The 24,129-nt window shown below is 39.8% G+C and overlaps 1 protein-coding gene across 1 annotated transcript in view; it reads right to left on the reverse strand.

Annotated features, from left to right (window-relative positions):
- Nucleotides 1-16,940: 16,940 nt before the first annotated feature.
- plxna1b (plexin A1b) overlaps nucleotides 16,941-24,129 on the reverse strand; it is a 422,572-nt gene continuing 415,383 nt past the window's right edge. The window contains exons 29-32 of the mRNA XM_060919493.1: nucleotides 23,875-24,044; nucleotides 23,486-23,698; nucleotides 19,631-19,781; nucleotides 16,941-18,916 (exon numbers count right to left, since the gene is read on the reverse strand). Of these exons, the coding sequence (XP_060775476.1) occupies nucleotides 18,821-18,916; nucleotides 19,631-19,781; nucleotides 23,486-23,698; nucleotides 23,875-24,044 (630 nt within the window). The 3' untranslated portion in view covers nucleotides 16,941-18,820. The remainder of the gene's footprint in view (nucleotides 18,917-19,630; nucleotides 19,782-23,485; nucleotides 23,699-23,874; nucleotides 24,045-24,129) is intronic.

A 24,129-nucleotide genomic window follows, 5' to 3' on the forward strand; every position in this document is an offset into this window, starting at 1 on the left:
CAAATTTTAAACAGCAATTGTGAGTCAGTGGTCCAGGGAACAATAATTTTGTTGGGTATTGCTAGAGAACTAAACAGCAGCTACATGAAGGAAAAAAAAAACCACATTATTTGCTTTTGGGCCATTTTTAGTATAAATGCCCTAAAGATTCTTACAGTTGGGCCATGTTCAGCTGGCAATGCACTTGCCTTTTTCGTAACAGACCCATATTCCATGTGGAATCCTCTGCTATCTCAGAATATACAGATAAAAGCAGCATTTTGTACTTCATTGTATATAACATTATCTTTGTTCTATGTATAGATGGATTTGAATTTGGATAATAAAGTCGCTTTTCAGTGGCAGAAGTGCAACTCATACTGATTTCATAATGGCTTGGCTCTTAACTGGTGGATATGTGGGCTGCTTTGTGGAAAAATTCTAAACAAGCACCAGCTCCAACACCAGCACTGGTATTGTGTTATTGAAGGGAGAGAGAGAGAGCGAGAGAGAGGAGGTCCAACTTTGAGATTTTACTGCAAGATCAATGTAATGGAGATAGCAGGAAAGAAAAAGAGAGGTACAGTCCCCATTTGCTCTCTTCCTCCTGAACACCTGTGCCCCGATCGTTCATTTACACACACACACACACACACACACACACACACACACACACACACACACACAGCATTAAGTTCTATGTCTGCACCAGACCTTGACAAATGGGCTCCTGCAGAGTGGAGGGGTGGAGTGAAGAGGTGGAGATGGGGAGAGAAAGAGAGAGAGAGACGGATGACGGGTGAGCAGAAATTACTTCATAATGAGAGATGAAGCACTGAATGTCCATTCTCTCTATTAAGCAGTGGAGCATGACATCTAGACAAAAGAGTGAAAATGACATCACACCATCACTTATGTGCACCATTACATCATGGGGGCAATTTAAAACAAACCTACCGGTTTAAAAATTATGTGATCAATACATAATAGATGCTTCACCTACACGTTATGGTGCACTAACTCCGTGGACCAGGGCCACAATGACCCAAAGATGATGAATAACCTGTATCACTTCATGACTTCAAACCACATTAAAGCTCGTTAATCTCAATCACATCACACTAAAATAAAAATCAACACTGAAATTACTGACAAACTGTCATGCGCACACACATACACACATCTTTTGGCAGCAAATCCTGATTCTGTAGCAGCCCTTGCAACTGTTTTCTCAGTCACTCTTCAGTAAATAAGTAAATAGCACATCAGACAACCAATTTCTTTTTGCTGGATTGTAAAGTAGTGCGCATTCTTATAACGAAGCACTGCTGTGATGGGAGAAAGCGGTTACCATGGACACCAGCACTGAGCCACACTTCATGCAGCAGCGAGTCTGCTCTGTCCTCACCTTCATCCTCTAGTCTCTTGCTCTTTCTGAATCAAAATCACAGCCGAGTGTGTGCTGATAGAAAGAACGAGAGAGGAGGATGGATGGAGAGACAGAGAAGGAGTACACGCAACAGAGTTGATGAAAAATTCATGGTCAGTTCAGTTTGAGACCAGAGAAGACATCCAGAGTGTGCTCACAACCTTGACTTTTTGTTTTCTAAAGGGAAAATAAAGCAGCACAACTCTCTCTTTCTCTCTCTGTCTGTGTGTGTGTGTGTGTGTGTGTGTGTGTGTGTATAGATTACGGATGGCTCAGTGATGGCTCTGGTCCCTAAGCAGAACTCTGCTTATAACATCTCCAACTCCTGTACATTCACCAAGTCCTTCAGCCAATGTGGTTAGAGCTCTCTCTCTCTCTCTCTCTCTCTCTCTCACACACACACACACACAATGTGTCCACTTTTCATTCATATGGTGCCTCTATTTCTTGAGGTTATCTTACTGTATATTTCATGCATTAAGGTATATAGACACTTCATACATAGCTGTACCCCATATACTGTACGATACAGTGTGTGTGTGTGTGTGTGTGTGTGTGTATTATATATGCGCACACATACACAGAGAGAAAGTTTCATCTGAACAAAACTCGTCTGTGAACATGTTCACTTTAGAAAAATGTTCTCAGAGAACATTTATTTTTTGCATCAAATATAATTTAATATAATTGGCTGTTAATATGAAAATACATACAATAATAACAAAAATTATCTACAAGTTTCTGTCTGCCCTGTTACACAGATGTAGATTTCTTTCTATTACTTTTCTTGATTTTTTTTATTTATATTGTATTTATTGTCACAATCCCATTCATTTCTGAAGGTCACAATATTTTCCTGGTGGTACACGAAGCAAAAATCTTGAATTACACCTTAGCTTGGCCTAATGGTTAGAGAAGCAGATTTGGGACCAAAAGTTTGCTGGTTTAATTCCCTAGAGCAGCAGGAGTGGCCGAAGTGCCCTTGAGCGAGGCACCTAACCCCCAACTGTTCCCCAGGCTGCTCCGGGTATGTACGTCGCTCTGGATAAAAGCATCTGCTAAATGCCTGTAATGTAATTTCCTTTTTTGGCATGTTGAAATGATTCCATTTGACTCTTTTTGAAATATATTTTTGATAATTTTGAAAATATGCAGTATATTATATTGATAATAACATATTTAACATATTTATGTGCTTAACACTTCTCCCAAGAATTTGTCTTGTGTTACAATTTTACTCCTTTAATGGACAGAATGGATGTCTTGGCATAAAGTGTCCACTCTGTTACAGTCTCCTCGGCAGTGCTGTGCATCATGACAGGGTGGACAATGTTTACTTGTTTGTATCAAAACACTAACAAATAAACAAGAGGAGTGAATCAAAGGAAGTACCGCTGTTATATCATGGCTATAGATAACATTTGTGTTTGATTGGCTAGCTGACAAGTTATGTTCTACTATCTAATATAGATTTACTCACAGTTCGAAGGCAACTTGGGTTAGCTTGTATAGGAAAGACGTTTAATTCAAGTTGTGTCTAATTTTTCAAAGATAAAATTAGACAATAAAACAATGATTTCTATATTTCAATACAGACGCTCTCTGGATGTTTACTTTTTGCCAAAAACAAGAAAAGAACCAATTCGTTTTATTTGTACATTGTAAATGAAATGTTCTATTAATGATAGGTTAGTAATTTAATATTGGGGGGGAACCAAATAATATTCTATTAACTTTTAGGGCCCCAGTTACTCTCAGGCCCTTAGAATCATCCTGTAAAAGCTGGTAAGTAGCTGTAGTGTAAGCCTTTTCCAAGTTGCAGGTATAAGGGAATCTATTCAGTGCATGAGCTCTCAGTTCGACTAGCATGTCCCTCAAAGTTACAACTCAGTCTTCAATACTTTATATGATTGACAAGGGGTAGGGAGAATAATGAGAAATTATAATTAAATGAAAGTAGAGATAATGTGTCAAAATATCAATCTGAAGAAGTGGAAGTAGCTTGCCAAAATGTTACTATATTTAAATGCACTTAAGTGTTAAAAAGTAAATGCAATTAAGATCACAGTCCTGCGATAAACTAACCACCTGACCAGGTACCCCACCTCTCACCCAAAGTCACCTGGGATTGGCTCCAGCTTCCCCGTGACCCTGACCAATAAGCGGTGTAGATAATCAATGAATGGATAATTAAGATTACTCATCTAAAATTGCTAGAAGATGAGCTTTGTTTTAAAACAACGATGCAGTTTCGAGTGAAAACACTAATCTATGCAGGTTTGCTGGTCACATGCAGGACTAACGTTATGCAGTTTGCTAAGGGATTAATCAGACGTAAAATATCATGAAAATGATCTATATTTACAATTAGCTAGAATTTGACTTGCTGCCTAGTTTTGGTTTCTGTTTCCGGTTGAGAGTACGCTGTGCGCATCTTGGCTGCCGCTTCTCACTGGCGCTTTTTATTTTTGTCTATTTTTGTGTTTGTATGGTTTAATGTTTTTTGTTTGAATGTTTTGTCTGCCGGTTGTGGTGTAGTTTCAGATCCAGTTTTGAGCATTGGTTCCCTTCAAGCCTTGGCCCGCCGTGGGTGATGCCTGTGCTGCTCACTATGGTCTGCAGTGAGCTCGTTGCTCTTTTAACATCGGGGTTGTCCAGCGCTCTGTGCAGCGGTGCTTCTGTGCTTGGTGCGGTGTTCCGGGTGATGTTGCCCAGTGGCATCACGGCAGCTGTGCAGATGGTGTGAGACATACCTTTGTGCGCCTTTTGGTGGGACTGTGGGCAGCTACGCCATTAAAATTACATCCTGACCCTCTTTTGGTGGACTTTTTTTTCCTCCCTCTAATTGTAAAGCGACCTTGGGTGTGAGAAAGGCACTATATAAATTGAAATTATTATTATTTTATGTTAGCTATTAGAATAAGTGCTAGTCTACACTTATAAAGTAAACATATTCAATATGGTATGTTAGTTAAATATGGCCTGTTAATGTTAGCAAATTAACTCGACTCATCTTAACATGCTTCATTAAATTATACTTAATATGGTTCATGCCTTCTGGGAGGCAAAGAAAAAACCTTGTTTTATGCCAGTCTTTGTTCAGCCCAGTATACTGAACCATTTGACAGAGGCCGGGTCAGGGACACGCGTTCTCAGGTTCCACACTGTAATTGAGTGGTTTATCCATCTTCAAATGCACACAGATTGCTATTGCACTAACTACATTGTGGAGCATGAGGTCACCACAGATGCTAAACTGAATCCATTTAATCTGCAATATAGCATACAAGTTTTTGTCTGATCCAAGCTATGAATGGAATCCAATTTATAATGACAATAATAATAATAATAATAATAATAATAATAATATATTGTTTCTCTTGCTTGTGATTTCCACCGTTACATCTTTTTTCACTCCTCCCCTCCAGCAGGCGCTATAGAACACTGCCAACCAGAACCACCAGACATAAAAGCAGCTTCTTTCCCCGTGTCATCACCCTCATAAAAATCTGACCTAAACCAACATTGCCATTACACTATTGTACCTCCTGTAACATACTCCTGTTTGCACCACCACACTGCACTCTGTGTACACTGACTGTGTCGTGTGTATAGTTTTTGTGTATTGTCTGTAAATATTCTTCACATTGTCTGTATATGGTGTACTGTTTATATTGTTGACAGCATATATATTGTTGATAGCATATATATTTATAATGTATGCCATACATTATAGATATTGGATAATACAGCTATTTTAGGCATCTTGTGCATAATATAGGGGTCATATATTGTGTATAATAGATATTGTACATTGCATATCTAAATAATATTGGCTGGCATTGAGTGGTATATCAGATATATTCCATTCAGCTAGCATGATACTGAATGATTCAAAGATGATGTACCACAAAAAAAAAGCCAGCCAATATTATCATTATACATACACTTTTCCAGTTTTTTGATGTCTGTTGGTATGTTTTTCTCTTGTAAATATGCATGATGAATATCTAATGAAGTTTTGGTAGCCTTTGGTGTTCAATGCATCTTCTCTCTTTCCCACTGAACAAAGAAATGCTTCTGCACTTGCACAGCAGAAAACTCTCTCATTGAATATTCGCATCAGCTCCGATGTGTGACGTCATGTTGTCTTGACAACCATGCAATATCGTAAACCATATTCAACACTCATTCTCCATTGGGTAGAGTGACGTAATACACGTAGGATAAGCAATATGCTAAGAATATTGCATGCTATCAAACCAAATGAATGAAACCCGCTAGAATGGAATAGAATCCATGTTTTTATTCCATGGAAAACTAGATAGAACTCGATGCCAACGGTGTCGATGGGGATGCCTCCGCCTGGTAGACTACACGCCCTATTAAGTTGTGATTTGGGGATGGACATTTGACCTCACAGTAATCGTGACCTGGTGAAATTACTTGTATCAGCCTTGGAGACATTGTGTTCACAAGGTTTTCAGACAGACATTTGACCTCACAGTGACCTTGACCTTAGACCTTTTGATCTCAAAATCTAATCAGTTTATCTTTGTCCCCAAATGCACAAATGGTGAAAGTCTGGTGAAATTCCTTTCATCTGCCTTGGAGATATTGTGTTCGCAAGGTTTTCGGACAGACATTTAACCTCACAGCGACCTTGACCTTAGACATTTTGATCTGAAAATCTAATCAGTTCATGTTTGTCCCAAAGCGCACAAATGGTGAAAGTTTGGTGAAATTTCTTTCATTAGCCTTTGAGATATCGCGTTCAGAAGGTTTCGGGACGGACGCACGCACGGACGGACGGACAACCCGAAAACATAATGCCTCCTGCACCTTACGGTGGTGGAGGCATAAAAAGTGTTCTCTATGTATAATAATTATTTATATTGTGTAATGTCTATATTGTACATTACATATACAACCCCAATTCCAAAAACGTTGGGACACTATGCAAAACAAATAAAAACAGAATGCAGTCATTGGCAAATCATTTTCAACCTATATTCAATAGAATACAGTACAAAGACAAGCTATTTAATATTCAAACTGATCAACTTTATTATATTTTAGCAAATATACACCCATTCTGAATTTGCTGCCTGCAAGCCATTCCAAAAAAGTTGGGACAGAGGCATGTTTACCACTGTGTTTCATCACCTTTTCTTTTAACAAAACTCAGGAAGCATTTGGGAACTGACGACACTAATTGTTGAAGTTATGAAAGTGAAATTCTTGCTCATTCTCGCTTGATATACGACTTCAGTTGCTCAACAGTCTGGGGTCTCTGTTGTTGTATTTTGTACTTCATGATGTGCCACACATTTTCAGTGGGAGGCAGGCAGGCCAGTTTAGCACCCACACTCTTAATCTGAAGCCCTGCTGTTGCAACACATGCAAAATGTGGCTTGGCATTGTCTTGCTGAAATAAGCAGGGACATCCCTGAAAATGTCTCCTGGTTGGCAGCATATGTTGCTCCAAAACCTGTGTGTACCTTTCAGCATTAATGGTGCCTTCACAGATGTGCAAGTTACCCATTCCATGGGCACGAACACCCCCCCCATACCATCACAAATGTTGGCTTTTGAACTTTGCGCCGGTAATAATCTTGATGGTCCTTTTCCTCCTTCGCCTGGAGGATACTATGTCCATCATTTCCAAAAATAGGTACCCTATGGGTACATGTGGCTACTGCTTATCAATAAAATTGTTTTCTGATACCATGTCCATGCAGTAAATACAGCTTAGATATTTACTCTATGAGGCAGTAGCCACAAAAATGAAGCGTAATCCAAAAATGAACAATTTAAAAGTCACAGAAGTAAAATATTACCAAGTGTCTGTACTTTATATTATTCTACTCTTACCTCTTACAGTTTTCGAAACTGAAACCTCCAAACTGAGGCTGACACACACACGCTGTCACCATGACCCAAACTCTTATTTCCCTGAAAAGGCCCGGCGCTAGAGCTCAGTGGTCTCAATACTCTTTTCGACAACTTCCTGTAACAACTCGGAAGTATGCCACATCTACCTCACACATGGGACCACTGGCCGAAGAAGGCGAGGAAAGGGGGACAACCTGGAGTATATTTTAAAATAGGAATGCACTTTCCCTCTGTATTAAGCATAAACATGCCTGAAATCGATTTCTTTAGTCTCGTCCATTTATTTCTAATGGTGAACTGAATTGTATACACTCACCGGCCATTTTAATAGGAGCACGCGTACAGTATGTGTATGTGCAGGGCACGATTGTTACACTCATTCTTACAACAGGATGACAGTAACTACAGCCTCTATGAGGCAGTAGCCACAAAAACAACTCAAAATGTGGACTTGTCAGACCACAGCGCACTTTTCCTCAATCCATCACAGATGAGCTTGTGCCCAGAGAAGTTAGCAGCATTTCTGGATGTTGTTGATATATGGCTTTCACTTTGCATGGTAGATGCAGCAACAAACTTTGTTTACTGACAACGTTTTTCTGAAGTGTTCCTAAGCCCATGTATTAATGTCCTTTATGCCATCATGTCCCTTTTTAATGCAGTGCCACTGATGGTTTGAGGGTCATAGGCGTTCAGTATTGGTTTTCAGCCTTGCCCCTTGCGTGCAGAGATTTCTCTGGATTCTCTGAATCTTTGATATTATGGATTGTTGATGGTGAAATCCCTACATTCCTTGCAATTGTACATTGAAAAAAAGTTAGTCTTAAACTGTTGGACTATTTGCCCACACAGTTTTTCACAAAGTGGTGAACCTTACCCCATCCTTGCTTGTGAATGACTGAGACTTTTCAGTTACCAGTTTACCTGTAGAATTTTCTAAACAGGTGGGGTTTTTTTTAATATTCTACAACTTTCCCAGTCTTTTCTTGTCCCACTGCCAAATCTTTTTGGAATTCATTGCAGACATGCAATTCAGAATGAGTGTATATTTCCAAAAATCATTGAAGTGCAACAGTTTGAACATGAAATGTCTTGTCTTTGTCTTATATTCAATTGAATATAGGTTGAAAAGGATTTGCAAGTCATTGCATTCTGTTTTTATTTGTTTTACACAACATCCCAACTTTTTGGAATCAGGGTTGTACATATATACCTTCTTTTTTCTTCATTTGTGCATTGCTTGAGAGACACCAACTGCTGGAACCAAACTCCTTGTGTGTGTCAACATACTTGGCCAAGAAACATGATTCTGATAAATTAATGATGGTATTAGACAGCATGCACATGCAATCATTTGTGAAACAAATTTTGGATGGCACGGTGGTGTAATGGTTAGCACTGTCGCCTCACAGCAAGAAGGTTCTGGGTTCGAGCCCAGCAGCCGACGGGGTCCTTTCTGTGTGGAGTTTGCATGTTCTCCCCGTGTCTGCGTGGGTTTGCTCCGGTTTCCCCCACAGTTCAAAGACATGCAGTTCGGTTAACATGGGACGGCCTTGGGCTGAAGTGTCCAAGAGTGGTGGCGTGCACGTACGCAGTGGCTTTGCTCTCCTATGATGAACTAAATTTCGTTGTACATTTGTGCAATAACAAAGGCATTCCATTCTACATGGTTCACTATAACAGTACTTTAACTTTTTTTTTTGCAAAAAGTCATTAAGTGGCCTCACAAAATGCATTTCGCAAAATAATTTTTAGAATGAACTGAAAATGCATTCAGGAGCTTAGCACAGGAATGAGCTCTCTTAGAAAATGTAGGTAAGAATCTCTCTAAATTAGAAATAATTATCGATCATGGCATAATAAATGAATACATGCAAATAGCACAGCGTCCATGCTCGCAACACTTCTAATATTTTCTTGCATCTCTGCTGAACCATTAGTGAAAAAATGCTCAAGAATGCTAATGAGCCTCAAACTAAAAATGAATGATTAATTGATAACAGGAATGTTCTGAACTTCTTTCTACCTTGCCGCTCCCAGCTTGTTTGGGATTTTGTATATTTCTTAGAGAGTGGAGAAAATTAGGCTTACGTACCTCTGTTGAGTGTGATAAATGTGTGTGCACTGGAGCGCTTGGCTGCCCCTGTTAGAAGTTCATTTGAAAGTTTCCCTCTGAAAAACTTTTGTTCTAAAATGGAGACAATGTGCAGCAGAGCTATCATCACGTATTAATTACTGTTGCGATGATTAAGAGATCAGGATGCATTTCATTTTTAATAATCTAACAAGTAACCAGTATAAACATTCACCAGGTTTTGAGAAATGGACTGAAAAGTGGAAGGTTAGAGTAAAGCAGGCTGTCAGACTCATAAATATATGAACACAGCTAATTTGTAATCACATTAAGGTGCTAGATCAGAGAGTCCCATGGGGTCTTGACTATTTATACCTCATACACATTTCTTTCCCTGACCCCCATCCCTCAAGTCATTGAGCAGTTTTAGCACAATTACTTTTCCCTCCCAATTAGACAACTTCTATCTCTTATGGCTTGTAGAGAGGACATTAAAGAAAGCAGTGAAGAACAGGACTTGAATTATGAATCACAGAGGTTAATGAAAAGCATGCGCTCTTTCCTGCGCTCGTCTTTAATAAGGCCCATGGCCTGGAGATAGCACAAGATATGAGCTTGGTGCTTAATGGACTTTTGCATGAGAAGTGCTATCAGTAAACGGACAGATAGAGAGAATGTATGGGTGTGTATGCGCATGGGTGTGTAATTAACACTTTTCCTTAGAGACCATGCTTATCTTACTGAACCACAACATGGCACGGGGGTTCACTGAGCAGCCACCTAACCTTCTTGCTCCTCTCTGGTATTTGATGCTGGCCCTCCCCCACACCATTTTAATTAATTAGACACATAGTGCTGCTCTTTTGTCAGTGATGTTGCCAGCCATGTCCAAGGCTTATCTCCTTCTCACAAAGCTGCAAATCAAGCTGTCATTTGAAACAAATCCAAAAAAACCCTATTCATTAATTTAGGATTTGTCCGTGTTTTCCTCAAGTCTCTGTACAGCAGCATTATGACGGGAACAAAGGTTTCCCGAAATACAGTTACACACCAATGCAGTTGAATACTTGCGAAGATGTTACACCCATGTTTTCTTGAGCTGCTTGATTTTATTATAATTTGAACACACACCATCTTTGGCTACTTTTCTGACCTTAGTAGTGCGAGTCAGGTTTTTTATTCCAGTGTGTATTTCAATAGTTTATCATCATCTCTTGTATTCACACTGACACAAAGTCTAACAGTATCTACCATTCAGCAAAGTGCAAATTAATATTTCATATTACATGCTGCTATTACAAGTTGCATAACAGCAGTTCACCTATTTTATGTCTGGCCCGATAAAGGCTCATCACTTAACTGACTTTATAGACCATTAAGCAGTGGCATTTGCATTGCAGTATACAAGCAATGGCATGAATTCAAGGTTGAAATAATGATATACCTGCTATATATATATATATATAAACCCCTGTATGAGTTTAGCATAAATGAATACAATAAATATCTGTATGCCATGGCACTGCTGAATGCTTGATTCTGATTGATTAGAAGGTCTAGTAGAACGGATTTGTTTATGACGTCACAACCACATGACTAGAACAAGCAGCACTCTCGCTGTTTTGTATCAACCACTGCATTGCATTCACTTTTGTATACAGCTTTTCTTTTAAATAAACAAGTAACTGAACCATTTCTTGAATTTCTTTTTTTTATTGGATAAGGCTGCTTTTCAAAATGTTCACATACAATATAAAAAGTTATATAAATTATATAAAAATGCTTTTCAAAATGTTCACACACAATAAGAAAATTAAGTTATATAAAACTGCACACTAATAAAACTAATTTGTACACACAGGAGGCACGATTTCCTCGCGTAGTCGCAGCCATCTTCTTCTTGTTGTTGGTGTGTGCTTGTTCCTGTGAGTGCTTCACACCAGGTAGAAGAAGGGGTTTATGCGCATGCGTCCTACTTCTTCTATTGTTCTGGTGTCTCCGATGGGACTGTCTTACAGTGCACGTAGAGGTGTGGCATGTGTATTGCATCATTTTCAGCAAGCGTTGCGTTGCCATATGTACCTGATATTTTACTGATCCGTTGCCCATGTGGACGCGATATTTTTTTAAATAAAACCTCGTTGCCGTTGTCATGTGGATGTAGCCTAAAGGCCAATTTATGCTGACAACCCAGTCCTCACAGACGGCGTCGCAGATGGTGTCTGCGTAGCCCCCCCACCTTCGCAGACGCTCTGCGCGCACCTCCCAAAAATTGTGACCACCGCAGAAGCCTCGCAGACAGCGTCGCAGACAAGAGGGCTCTGATTGGTCCACTCTACATCCGCTGTACATGCACTTCCGCTTCCCTACTTTCCCGGTTTGTTTTGTTTTCACGACCGGCATTTTTAAAAACACGAGCGAAGATGGAGCAGCACGAAGAGCGGTTGATCGAGTAAGTGAGGAAGTACATACATCTATACGACTCCAGTTCTAGTCATTATAAGTAACCGGAGGATAAACACTCCACTAACCACACCCACCAACTACTCCTAGCGACTTCGTGCCCCCTTGCGTTGTGGCGGTGAATAACATCGCGCACGCCTATTACTCCCCGCTCAATGATAAATTAGAACTGTCTGCGAAAAGCTATCTGCGAAAGCCTTGTCGCAAGAGCATGCAGAGCCCTTTAGTCCATGGTGATCTGAACTGTAGAAAGTGATCCAGGGCTCTCTCATGGTTGTTCCTGACCATCCAAACCAATTTCCTTTCAGTTGAGGATGACTATTTGGGTTTTCTTGAAGCAAAGTGGCTTGGCAAAGTGACTACACCTCACGATAACTTGGATACAATTGTTTGAACTGATCTTGGAATTTGCAGTTGTTTAGAAATGGCTCCAAGAGACATTCTGGAGTTGTGTATATATCTGCGATCCTCTTTCTCAGATCTGCACTGAGCTCCTTGGACTTTCCCATTTTACTGTGTGTTGGTCAATCCAATGAGTGCTGTAAACAATCCCCTTTTTATGAAGGCACAGAGAAGCTACCAGCTGTAGTCAATCATGATCACTAACAGGAAGTTAAGAGACCTTGGGCTTGGCAAGATGAGACATATTTTGGAAGTTTCAGCACCTCTGAATTAATAGTCTAAGTGAGAGTATGTACATTTTGACCCTGTGTTGATTTCAGAAAACCCAAAGAAAATTAAAACTTGTGCACCAAGTTTGTGTTCTTCTTTAAATTAAGGATGTATGCTGTACAATTATTCTGCCACAAAAAAAAGAATAGTTCAAAGAAATTACTGAAAGCCCAAATATTGCCATGACATTCATATCCAAGATGACATTCATGTCACTGTGTAAACTTCTGACCACAACTGTATGTAGTAATGTGTTTCTATAGTAACATTAAATGTAGTTATAAATGGATAAAAACTGACATTTTATATCATAATTTCTAGGCTAATTGCTGTGGTACAAGAGAAATAAAACAGTACAGGACATGCTATTAGAGGAAAATAATCAGCTCCACTGGCATCACACACAAAGCTGTTGATCATTTTCCCATCACGGCTTTCTCAAAACATTCTAACTTCCCATCGTGTGCTCGATCTCCCTGCTCCTGTCTTACACTCTAAGGCATGTTGGCTATAATCAGAAGGACAGACTGTAGTTCTTTGGGAGCTGACCTGCTTGGATGTGGAGGAAAGCAAGATCAGACAGCTGTAATAAGGAGAGTGGGTGGAAGACGGAGGCAAACTCAGCCTTATGGGTTATTTTCCAACCAGTGCTCTTTGTTCATTGTATGCGGACATCAAGCCTGGGGTTCTTCCTGGATTTAAGTCTCGTCTTTGAACTTCAAAATATCACAATTATCAGTCATGCTGAATATTTGTAATCTAGTCAGGGAAAAAAATAAATACTCACTCACTTTGCACTGTGTGAAACAGCATTAATAACTACCACTAGGGAGAACACCGGAAAAACAAGGTTAATCATCATCAGACAAGTTGCACTAGCAAATCTTCAGTTTCAAAAAGCAGCATGTTTGCATGAAGAATAGTTTATCTTCATCTAAGGCTTCACTTTTTTAGGTTTGTTTAAATGGTTTTATAAAACAAATGTGTTATTTACCAAATACAAGCTATTTGTCACGTGCATATAATTGCATAAAAAGCTCTCACAATTATTGGTAAACTTCAACCAAACTCAGAACCAGGATGTCGGATTAAAAGATGATGAAATTTACTTTTTCCAAGGGGGAAAAAAAAAGTTCTTGGAAACTATATATATATATATATATATATATATATATATATAATGTACACACACACACACACACACACACACAGAGTGGATATTAAAAGTGTACACACCCCATTAAAATGCTAGGTTTTTCAGATGTAAAAAAATGAGACCACAATAAATAATTTCAAAACTTTTCCCACCTTTAATGTGACCTATAACCTGTACAATTCAATTGAAGAAAAACAAATCTGTTAGGGGGAAAAAAATAAAATAAAATATACAATAAGCTGGTTGCATAAGTGTGCACACACCCTTAAACAAATACTTTGTTGAAGCACCTTTTGATTTAATTACAGCCATCAATTAAAATGACTCTGATTAACTCCAAATAAAGTTCAGACATTTACTCAGTTGCCTCCTCCAGCAAAAGCCAGGGTTCACAGAGAGCTTACAAAGCATCAGAGGGATCTCATTGCTGAAAGGTATCAGTCAGGAGAAGGGGACAAAAACATTTCCACAGCATTAGATATACCATGGAGCACAGTGAAGACAGTCATCAAGAAGTGGAGAAAATGTGGGACAACAGTGACATTACCGAGAACTGGACGTCCCTCCAAAATTGATGAAAAAAGAAGATGAAAACTGGTCAGGGAGGCTGCCGAGAGGCCTACAGCAACACTGAAGGAGCTGCAGGAATTTCTGGCAAGTACTGGTTCTGTACTCCACGTGACAACAATCTCTCGTATTCTCCATATGTCTGGACTATGGGGTAGGATCGCAAGACAGAAGTCTTTTCTTACAAAGAAAAACATCCAGGCCTGGCTAAATTTTGCAAAAATCAAACTAACAAAAACAAACAAACAAACAAACAAACAAACAAACAAACAAACACAAACAAAACATCAACTCTCCCAAAGGCATGTGGGAAAATGTGTTATGGTCTGATGAAACCAAGGTTGAACTTTTTGGCCACAATTCCAAAAGGTATGTTTGGTGCAAAAACAACACTGCACATCACCAAAAGGACACCATACCCACAGTGAAGCATGGTGGTGGCAGCATCATATTTTGGGGTTGCTTTTCTTCAGCTGGAACAGGGGCTTTGGTCAAGGTGGAGGGAATTATGAACAGTTCTAAATACCAGGCAATTTTGGCCCAAAACCTTCAGGTGTCTGCTAGAGAGTTGAAAATGAAAAGGAATTTCATCTTTCAGCATGACGATGACCCCAAAAAAGTTTTGGAATGGCCCAGCCAGAGCCCAGACCTAAATCCTATTGAAAATCTGTGTGGTGACCTGAAGAGGGCTGTGCACAAGAGATGCCCTCGCAATCTGACAGATTTGGAGCACTTTTGAAAGGAAGAGTGGGCAAATATTGCCAAGGCTAGATGTGGCAGGCTGATAGACTCCGACCCAAAAAGACTGAATGCTGTAATTAAATCAAAAGGTGCTTCAACAAAGTATTAGTTTAAGGGTGTGCACACTTATGCAACCAGCTTATTGCACGTTTTTTATTTTTGTTTTCCCCTGAACAGATTTATTTGTTTTTTAATTGAATTGTACAGGATATAGGTCACATTAAAGGTGGGAAAAGTTTTGAAATTATTTATCATGGCCTCATTTTTTTGTATATCAGAAAAACCTAGCATTTTAAAGGGGCGTGTACAGTACACTTTTTATATCCATTGTGTACACACACACACACACACCTGTGGGGGAGGCTGCTTCAAACTCTTAATGGTTCCCCATAGGTATAGGCTTAAAAAAAAAAAAAAACTTTAGTGTTTCAGATTTAAACTTTATTTATTTTTTAAGTTTTATAGTTAATGCTTGAGTGGACAAAAAACCCCAGAAAGCATTATTTAGCAAAAACTGTTTAATTTCATCTTGATGTATGTATATTTACAAGTAGTAAATCTGCAAAATAGGAAACAACAGAATATTTACACAATGGATGCTTACCGGCCAACATGTGACAATTACTTCAAGTCTAAAATTCTGGAAAAACAAAAAAAACAAGAGTCACCTAGATTTCATAGCATTAAAACTCAACTGGTGTGACTTCCTGCAATTCATTTACTTGTACTTCATTCAAGCCTAGGGCTTTTTGGGGCTGGCTGAAAAGGACAGCTACTGCTCTGGAGAAGGATAAAAAGAACTGAGGAAGAGTCGAGATGTGAGATAGCTGGGAATTGTGACAAGTAAAGGCAGGAATGGCATCAAAGATGAAGGCAGCACTGGAGCGGAGAAGCACTGTGATGAACGGAAAGACTTGTGGTAGGAGGAAGTCAAGAAAGAAGTGTGCTGAAAAAGAACCATGGGAGGAGGAAGACAGAATGGGAACAGGAAGGAGGGAAAGACGAGGTGGTCAGGATCAGCAGCACCCACTCGAGAGGAGCTTTTATATGAAAGCAGTCTGAAGGAGTGAGTGCACACGTACTTTCTTTCCCCAGCTGAAAACTCACCGCTGTTACCATCGCCCTTTTCATACAGATCAGCATGAGCAGTGAGAGAAAACGGATTGCTCCATTGATCTCTACACAGGGTGCACAATGTGGAAGTAAACATAAATCGCTCCCAAAAGTCTGTGTTACGTGCCTCTTGATCACACGAGTTGGAAAAGTTTGCAAACTTAACTAACTTGCCGTTCTTTTACACGTCCCCGATCCTGAAGAGCCAAAAGGCAACACCAACACAGGAGACTAAAGGGAGATCCTGAGATGTTTGGATGCATCTTCACATCATCATCATCATCATCAGCCCAATACGCAGCTCAACTGGAGCCAAATTATGAAGCAGTTTTCAAGTCTTGCCACAGCTGAACAGAATCTCAATTCGCTCTGGCTGAGTGAGGAGCACAGGCTAAGCCGTGTTGCACTATGTAGACTAATGTAAAATTCATTTGATTACATAAGTCTGATAGCTCATCAGCTAGCGGTTAGCGGAACGGCTTCAGGCCTCCTTGCACAAAGCTAATCTATTTCCATTAGGCCAGATCTTATGGCAGGGTGAAGATACTGGCCTATTTAAAAATGGGGGGAAGAAAAAAAAAAACCCACACACATGCGCACACAGCCCACTGCACTGCATGGCCACATGTTCCTCGGTCTGTCTCTCTCTCTCCACACGTTCACCTTGGTTAAAAATGGATGAAGGTGTCAGAACTAGTGGACGTTGGCCGGCTAACCAGCGCTGACAGCTCGCCCTCACACTCGAGTCAGGGCTTGACGTGCTCTAGGCAGAAAACAACCCTGTTTGAACCTGTGTTTAACTGATGGTTTGGTCCAAAAAATACTTTTGCAAAAAAGTATCTACTGAAATGTTTGAGAAACCTGATGGTACTTTAATTTGCCTGTTGGGAATGGAAGAGGAAAGTAATAACTTAGAAGACGACACTGATACATTAGCAAAGAAGAAATCTAAACAATAACAGAAATTCATTGTCCCATCCACAAAATATTCCAGCAAAAAGCCTGACAACACTTCACATGATCTCTCCCAGGGGTACAGGCACACGATCAGAGGGTTGGGATGTCTTTTTTTTTTTTTGAATTCACATAAATTAGGATAGTCGTACCTCACACAGCACCACCCATGTACAGTACATGTGATGGAGAGAAATGATGAGCAAAAACACAGCTGTTCAGGTACAAATGGTAAACCACAGTCCGAGGCGGGATAACAAAATGTAGCAATACAAAATTGAAACACCAAAATCAAATCCACCACAGATCACAGTTTGGTTTTAGGCAAGCAAATTAAAGCAAGAATTTGGAAAAAAAAAAAGAAAAGAAAAAAGAAGCAACACTAAGATAGCCTCTCATCGGAGAACACGTCTCATACGAGATTAGAAAGATCATCTATAAAGAAGCAGGCTAAATCAAACACACACACTGGAGGCGTCAGGCCAGAGGGTAACAGGATTACTTAGCCCTGTCTCATTAATGAGCTGAGGCTAAAGCTCCTCTTTCTCTCGGTCTCTATCCTCTCCTTCATCCTCCTCTCACTCGCTCACCCTCTCTCCCTGATCAGAGTTTGAAGCAGTGATGAATTAAGAGCGTCACCTCTCTCTCTAACTCATATATATATGTGTATACATACAAGAGACCACGAGAAAAAGTTGCTCGCATAAATCTACTGCGCTTCCTCCACATGCATTGTGCATGAAGAGGAAGAAAACTCGAGAAAGAGCGGCAGCGTCACACACGTTGTGGTGAACGAAGGGAGACCGGCGCATTTTGTTCACAGAGCCCGAGAGTGAACTCTTCAACTTCTAAACTCTGGATAATTCTAGCTTACCTGCACTATTTATCTACTCCAAACATTTTTTTTTCAGTCATCAGGCAAGATCATATTAAAACAAAATCATAGCACATTCCCATGTAACAAAATGCCTTTTCACGAAACGACATTCAAATAAAACATGGCACAGGACAACATTTTATTCTTTTTCTTATTTTTTTTTCCTTCCTATGTACGTTTTTTTTTCTTTTGCTTAAATAGCTAATTCATCTTTGTCGACTAGTTGTGTTTCAGTGATAACATAGCAAAAAATCTCAATGGTAGATTTCACTTGGCTGAAAATGTAACAGTATTTATATACACATATATAATATCTGAAGATTTGTCCTTTGTACCGTTTTCTGTAAACTGTGCAAATTCAGCAGTAACACGAGTGGCAAAAGAGAGCAGAGAGAGGGCAGTCCGTTACATTTGTACAACAACAACAAAAAAACAAAACAAAAGAAAAAGAATTAACAACAAATCACACGAATCAAAAATGTCCTTTGTCTTCTGTGCGAACCCTCGGGTGTCATGACAACACCTGACCAACAGCATAGCTGGAGTGTAGGCATCCCAGAATTCATCCTTCTTGAGTCTTCAAAATGATGGGCAAAGTGTGTGTGTGTTTCTGTGTGTATGTATCTGTGTGTGAAGAGGTCCAGCACACACAAATCACAACTAAATGATAATAATAGTAATAATAATAATAAAAGTTAATCACCAATGACAACAATCAAAATGTTTTTTGAGATGTGTCCTTGTGTTGACACCCACACACCCACAGACACACACACACAGATGAACAGTGTGCGCCCAGCTCTGTAGTAGCTCCAGTGTACTGCGCCAGTTCTTTGCAGTGTGTGTTTCGGGGGGAGTGTGTGACTTCAGTTTGTGTGTCGTGAATGCTCGGAGCCCTGATCAGCTGCTCAGAGCCATGGTGTCAATCACCTGCTCAAGCTTACTCCTCAACCTCTGCCTGCGTGCCTGCTCGTCCCGCTCCAACGCACACAGGATCTACAGGGATGGGGGGGAGAGAGAGAGAGAGAGAGAGAGAGAAATGGGAAGAGAGTGAGAGATAGAAAAAAGAACAAAAGAAAAAAATCATTTAAAATGAAACTACAATGCACTGAATCTATCCATCCACCAATCGATCGGTCCGTCCTGTCTGCCTCTGTTTTTGATCTGCGCTCACGTCTATTAAAGCTGAAATACAACGGAGGTGCATGTGCTTTTAAAGCATAATGACACATGATGAGGCGCAGTGCTAATGGAGCCAGCTGTGATACATTATCCAGAAAAACAAAATCACAGCGTACATGCACGCACAGGGGCGCGCGCACACAGTGTAGGACTGACTGTTATTTGACTAAAGGTTCAGTGAGGGGAGATACTAAAACACCGCTGGCCAATAGGTCCAAAAACAATAATTACTGCAGGAACACACACTCCTTACTCTGTTCTCGGAAATGATCCAGTTTGTTAGCTCAAATGTACAATATGCGTTAGCTTACTGCTCACTGTAGTCATTCAAAGAACAGTTGGAACAAAAAAAAACCATCATCATAGTGACAACTTGACAGATTGCAAGTGTGTAAAGTCAGCATGCTCAAGCATTCTTTGGCAATAATAATAATAATAATAATAATAATAATAATAATAGACTGCTCAAATTATGGTGTGGCATCTCGGTATGACCAGATGTGTGTGCGCGCACGTGTGTGTGCTTACTTCATCTTTGTACTTGGTGATATAGGAGTAGATCTCATGCAGGGCGCTCATGCTGTTGAACTGATTCAAGTGAAGGCGAGACTGCTCTGCCAAATACGCGCTCATATCCTGGTCACTGATCGCTGGCATCCGAGAGATATCAGAATAATACCTGAGAGAGAGAGAGAGAGAGAGAGAGAGAGAGAGAGAGAGAGAGAGAGAGGGGCATATTCATGTTAACACAAAAATCAATAAGCAGCATAAGGGTGAAAAAGTGTTATTAAAAATCAATTCTTTGTTCGTTTTTTTTTTAACAGCATGACCGCTTGCTATTTTTGAATATATAATTTTCACCCATCATGAAAAAACGAGCTGTAATGTATTTTCATTAGGCTTGTCAGAACAAACCTCACTGCGCAAGTACAAATTGATTTGCTCATATTTATGCATCTGAAGGCCAAGAAAAACAAATTCAGTGTTTAAGATCCAATGTTCTACCTGTAGTCACCTAACCAGTCTATGCAAACACAAGTTTCCTGACCTTCATGAGTGTCGAAAGCCAGATTTCCAGCATTTGCTAGATAGTCTGGCACATTTCGTCAATAAACGTGGCCAAGAACCACCTACTTTCACAGGAAGAGACAATTTGAGTGACAACAGAGCTTTTCCTGTAGCCTGTCGACAAACATCCAAGATTATTTACTCGCCTCTTACTGCCTGATACAAAACCTTTAACGACCGGATTCGGTGAAAGTTTTTTTTTTTTTCCAATCCAGTGCTCCAAATACCTCAGTGTTCCAAAAAGTTTGTTTTCCAAACTGATATATATATATATATATATATATATATATATATATATAAAATTAAAAAGTCTCTGAAGAGTTCCAAAACACGATAAGCACCATTTACAAAAAAAAAAAAAGGTCCTGCAAAAAGAAGTTTGGCATTTGATCGTTATTCAACGTTCCAAAATCAGTTTTATGCAAAACGTGATATCTGCCTGTTTCTCTGCATTATATATCCCCTTCCTTTCCAAAACTGGGCAAGCGCCCCTACTGATTTTCAGCAGAACGCATTCTCTCTGCCTGACCAATCAGTGTAACAAATACGGCAAACAGTAATAGCAGCTCATACTGACTCAACATTACGGAGAATCCTCATCTTTTAGTGAGATTTTGAACAAAATAAAGATTTTCATGTTACCAATTTTTTGGGAAAGAAAATAAATTTTTTTCTCAAGTTTATCACAGTGGATTTATCACGTTTTGGAACCAAACTCTTCATACATACATGTATACTCTGCATACATACAGTGGTGCTTGAAAGTTTGTGAACCCTTTAGAATTTTCTATATTGCTGCATAAATATGACCTAGAACAACATCAGATTTTCACACAAGTCCTAAAAGTCTTGGTCATTTACTTATTGAGGAAAATGATCCAATATTACATATCTGTGAGTGGCAAAAGTACATGAACCTCTAGGATTAGCAGTTAATTTGAAGGTGAAATTAGAGTCAGGTGTTTTCAATCAATGGGATGACAATCAGGTGTGAGTGGGCACCCTGTTTTATTTAAAGAACAGGGATCTATCAAAGTCTGATCTTCACAACACATGTTTGTGGAAGTGTATCATGGCACGAACAAAGGAGATTTCTGAGGACCTCAGAAAAAGCGTTGTTGATGCTCATCAGGCTGGAAAAGGTTACAAAACCATCTCTAAAGAGTTTGGACTCCACCAATCCACAGTCAGACAGATTGTGTACAAATGGAGGAAACCCAAGACCATTGTTACCCTCCCCAGGAGTGGTCGACCAACAAAGATCACTCCAAGAGCAAGGCGTGTAATAGTCAGCAAGGTCACAAAGGACCCCAGGGTAACTTCTAAGCAACTGAAGGCCTCTCTCACATTGGCTAATGTTAATGTTCATGAGTCCACCATCAGGAGAACACTGAACAACAATGGTGTGCATGGCAGGGTTGCAAGGAGAAAGCCACTGCTCTCCAAAAAGAACATTGCTGCTCGTCTGCAGTTTGCTGAAGATCACGTGGGCAAGCCAGAAGGCTATTGGAAAAATGTTTTGTGGACGGATGAGAACAAAATAGAACTTTTTGGTTGAAATGAGAAGCGTTATGTTTGGAGAAAGGAAAACACTGCATTCCAGCATAAGAACCTTATCCCATCTGTGAAACATGGTGGTGGTAGTATCATGGTTTGAGCCTGTTTTGCTGCATCTGGACCAGGACGGCTTGCCATCATTGATAGAACAATGAATTCTGAATTATACCAGTGAATTCTAAAGGAAAATGTCAGGACATCTGTCCATGAACTGAATCTCAAGAGAAGGTGGGTCATGCAGCAAGACAACGACCCTAAGCACACAAGTCGTTCTCCCAAAGAATGGTTAAAGAAGAATAAAGTTAATGTTTTGGAATGGCCAAGTCAAAGTCCTGACCTTAATCCAATCGAAATGTTGTGGAAGGACCTGAAGCGAGCAGTTCATGTGAGGAAACCCACCAACATCCCAGAGTTGAAGCTGTTCTGTATGGAGGAATGGACTAAAATTCCTCCAGCCAGTGTGCAGGACTGATCAACAGTTACTGCAAACATTTAGTTGCAGTTATTGCTGCACAAGGGAGTCACACCAGATACTGAAAGCAAAGGTTCACATACTTTTGCCACTCACAGATATGTAATATTGGATCATTTTCCTCAATAAATAAATGACCAAGTATAATATTTTTGTCTCATTTGTTTAACTGGGCTCTCTTTATCTACTTTTAGGACTTGTGTGAAAATCTGATGATGTTTTAGGTCATATTTATGCAGAAATATAGAAAATTCTAAAGGGTTCATAAACTTTCAAGCACCACTGTACGTGCATGCACGCATGTGTATATATATATATATATATATATATATATATATATATATATATATATATAAATAAATAAAGGTCAAGTGAATAACAGTTATTCTACGAAATTGAGTTGTACATGAGCTGATAGCTAATGAGGCGCGTAGCACGAGTTGGCTATAATGCATGTACGATGAGATTGAGTGGAATAACTTTTATTCTATTCACAGGATTTTGAGAAACGGAGCATTATTTTTTTTTGCAAATTCAATAAATAAAAACTTTCTACAAAACATCTGACAATCATTTCCGCTTCGAATGTAAACAAACAGCGAAATGACAGTAGCAATTTGTGAAAAATGCTATAATAATTCTTGGGAAAAAAAAGTTCTTACCATCAAACACTTTTATTCCATAGTTTGTTGTTTTTTTTTGTATTTTGGGGTTTTGTTTTCGAGTTTTTATTTTGTCCTCTGTTGGTTCAGTAACACGCGCCGCCATTTTGTTTTTCTTCTTTAGAGTTTTGTGGCGGTTGGCAAACCAACTTAAAGGTGCATTACCGCCACCGACTGGGCTGGAGTGTAGAACAGGAGATTTTTTTTTTTTTTTTTGGGGGGGGGGGGGGGGGGGGGTGAGAACTATATTCTTTTAGCCATTTCTGTTTCTTTTAAATACTTTTTATAAAGTGATGTATCCGACTTGATGCGCTCTGCCATTTTGTTTTTTTCTACTCACAGTATATGAGATGATTGGCTACTCTACTACTAGGCCATCAGAGCACGCGATTGCTCATATCCAGTGGATGTGGATAGAATAACATCGATTATCTCATTACAGTGGCACCTGTCAAGGGGTGGGATATATTAGGCAGCAAGAGAAGTCAGTTCTTGAAGCTGATGCGTTGGAAGCAGGAAAAAATCACATTGTTTCAGAATCGTTAGTTTTCCCATGTCTAACACATCCCACGTACGTACTGCTGAGCCATACAGTACTCCTCCAAAGGATAAACAATGACCTACCTCTCAACCCAGTTCTTGTAGTTGGGGATGTCTTTTGCGTAGAGCAACTTGTTCGAGGGCGAGTCTTTGCCCAGTTTATGTTCTGACGTAGAACACGAGTCCATGAAGGTCTGAGCTACTACAGACAGACAGGCGTCTGTGATGCTGTTCTTATGGATGTCAAAGACAAACTGAGGATTCTTTATCACGTTCACCCAGAACCTCAACGGCAAACTGCAGAGACGGACAGCGAATACAGAATAAAGAGAAGAGACAAAGCACTTAACACAGCACATCGTCAAGTCCTTGTTATTGTACACTTTCAGGTCAACGGACTCCTATACAGATTTAAAAAGCCAAATCAGCGTCAGACCACGGTGTATCACCCAAGTACACAAACAGATACGAACCAGTTACTTTTCCACGTGTGCCTGACGTCTGGGTCTGTTATCTGGTGTTTGTCGGCCTGCTCATCCAGGAAGTCAAACATGTATTTGATGGCGAGAGGGAGTGCGCTGCCTCTATGGGCCGTGCTGAAGATGGTCTCAAACAGGTCGTCTACAAACTTCTGTAATGTTCCCTGTCACATACAAACACGTACACACACTTAAATTTAGGTTTCTAATGGCAAATAAAACAGTTTAATATCTGGAGAAAAAAAAAAA

The sequence above is a fragment of the Neoarius graeffei genome, chromosome 4 (genome assembly GCF_027579695.1).
Source record: "Neoarius graeffei isolate fNeoGra1 chromosome 4, fNeoGra1.pri, whole genome shotgun sequence".
NCBI lineage: Eukaryota > Metazoa > Chordata > Actinopteri > Siluriformes > Ariidae > Neoarius > Neoarius graeffei.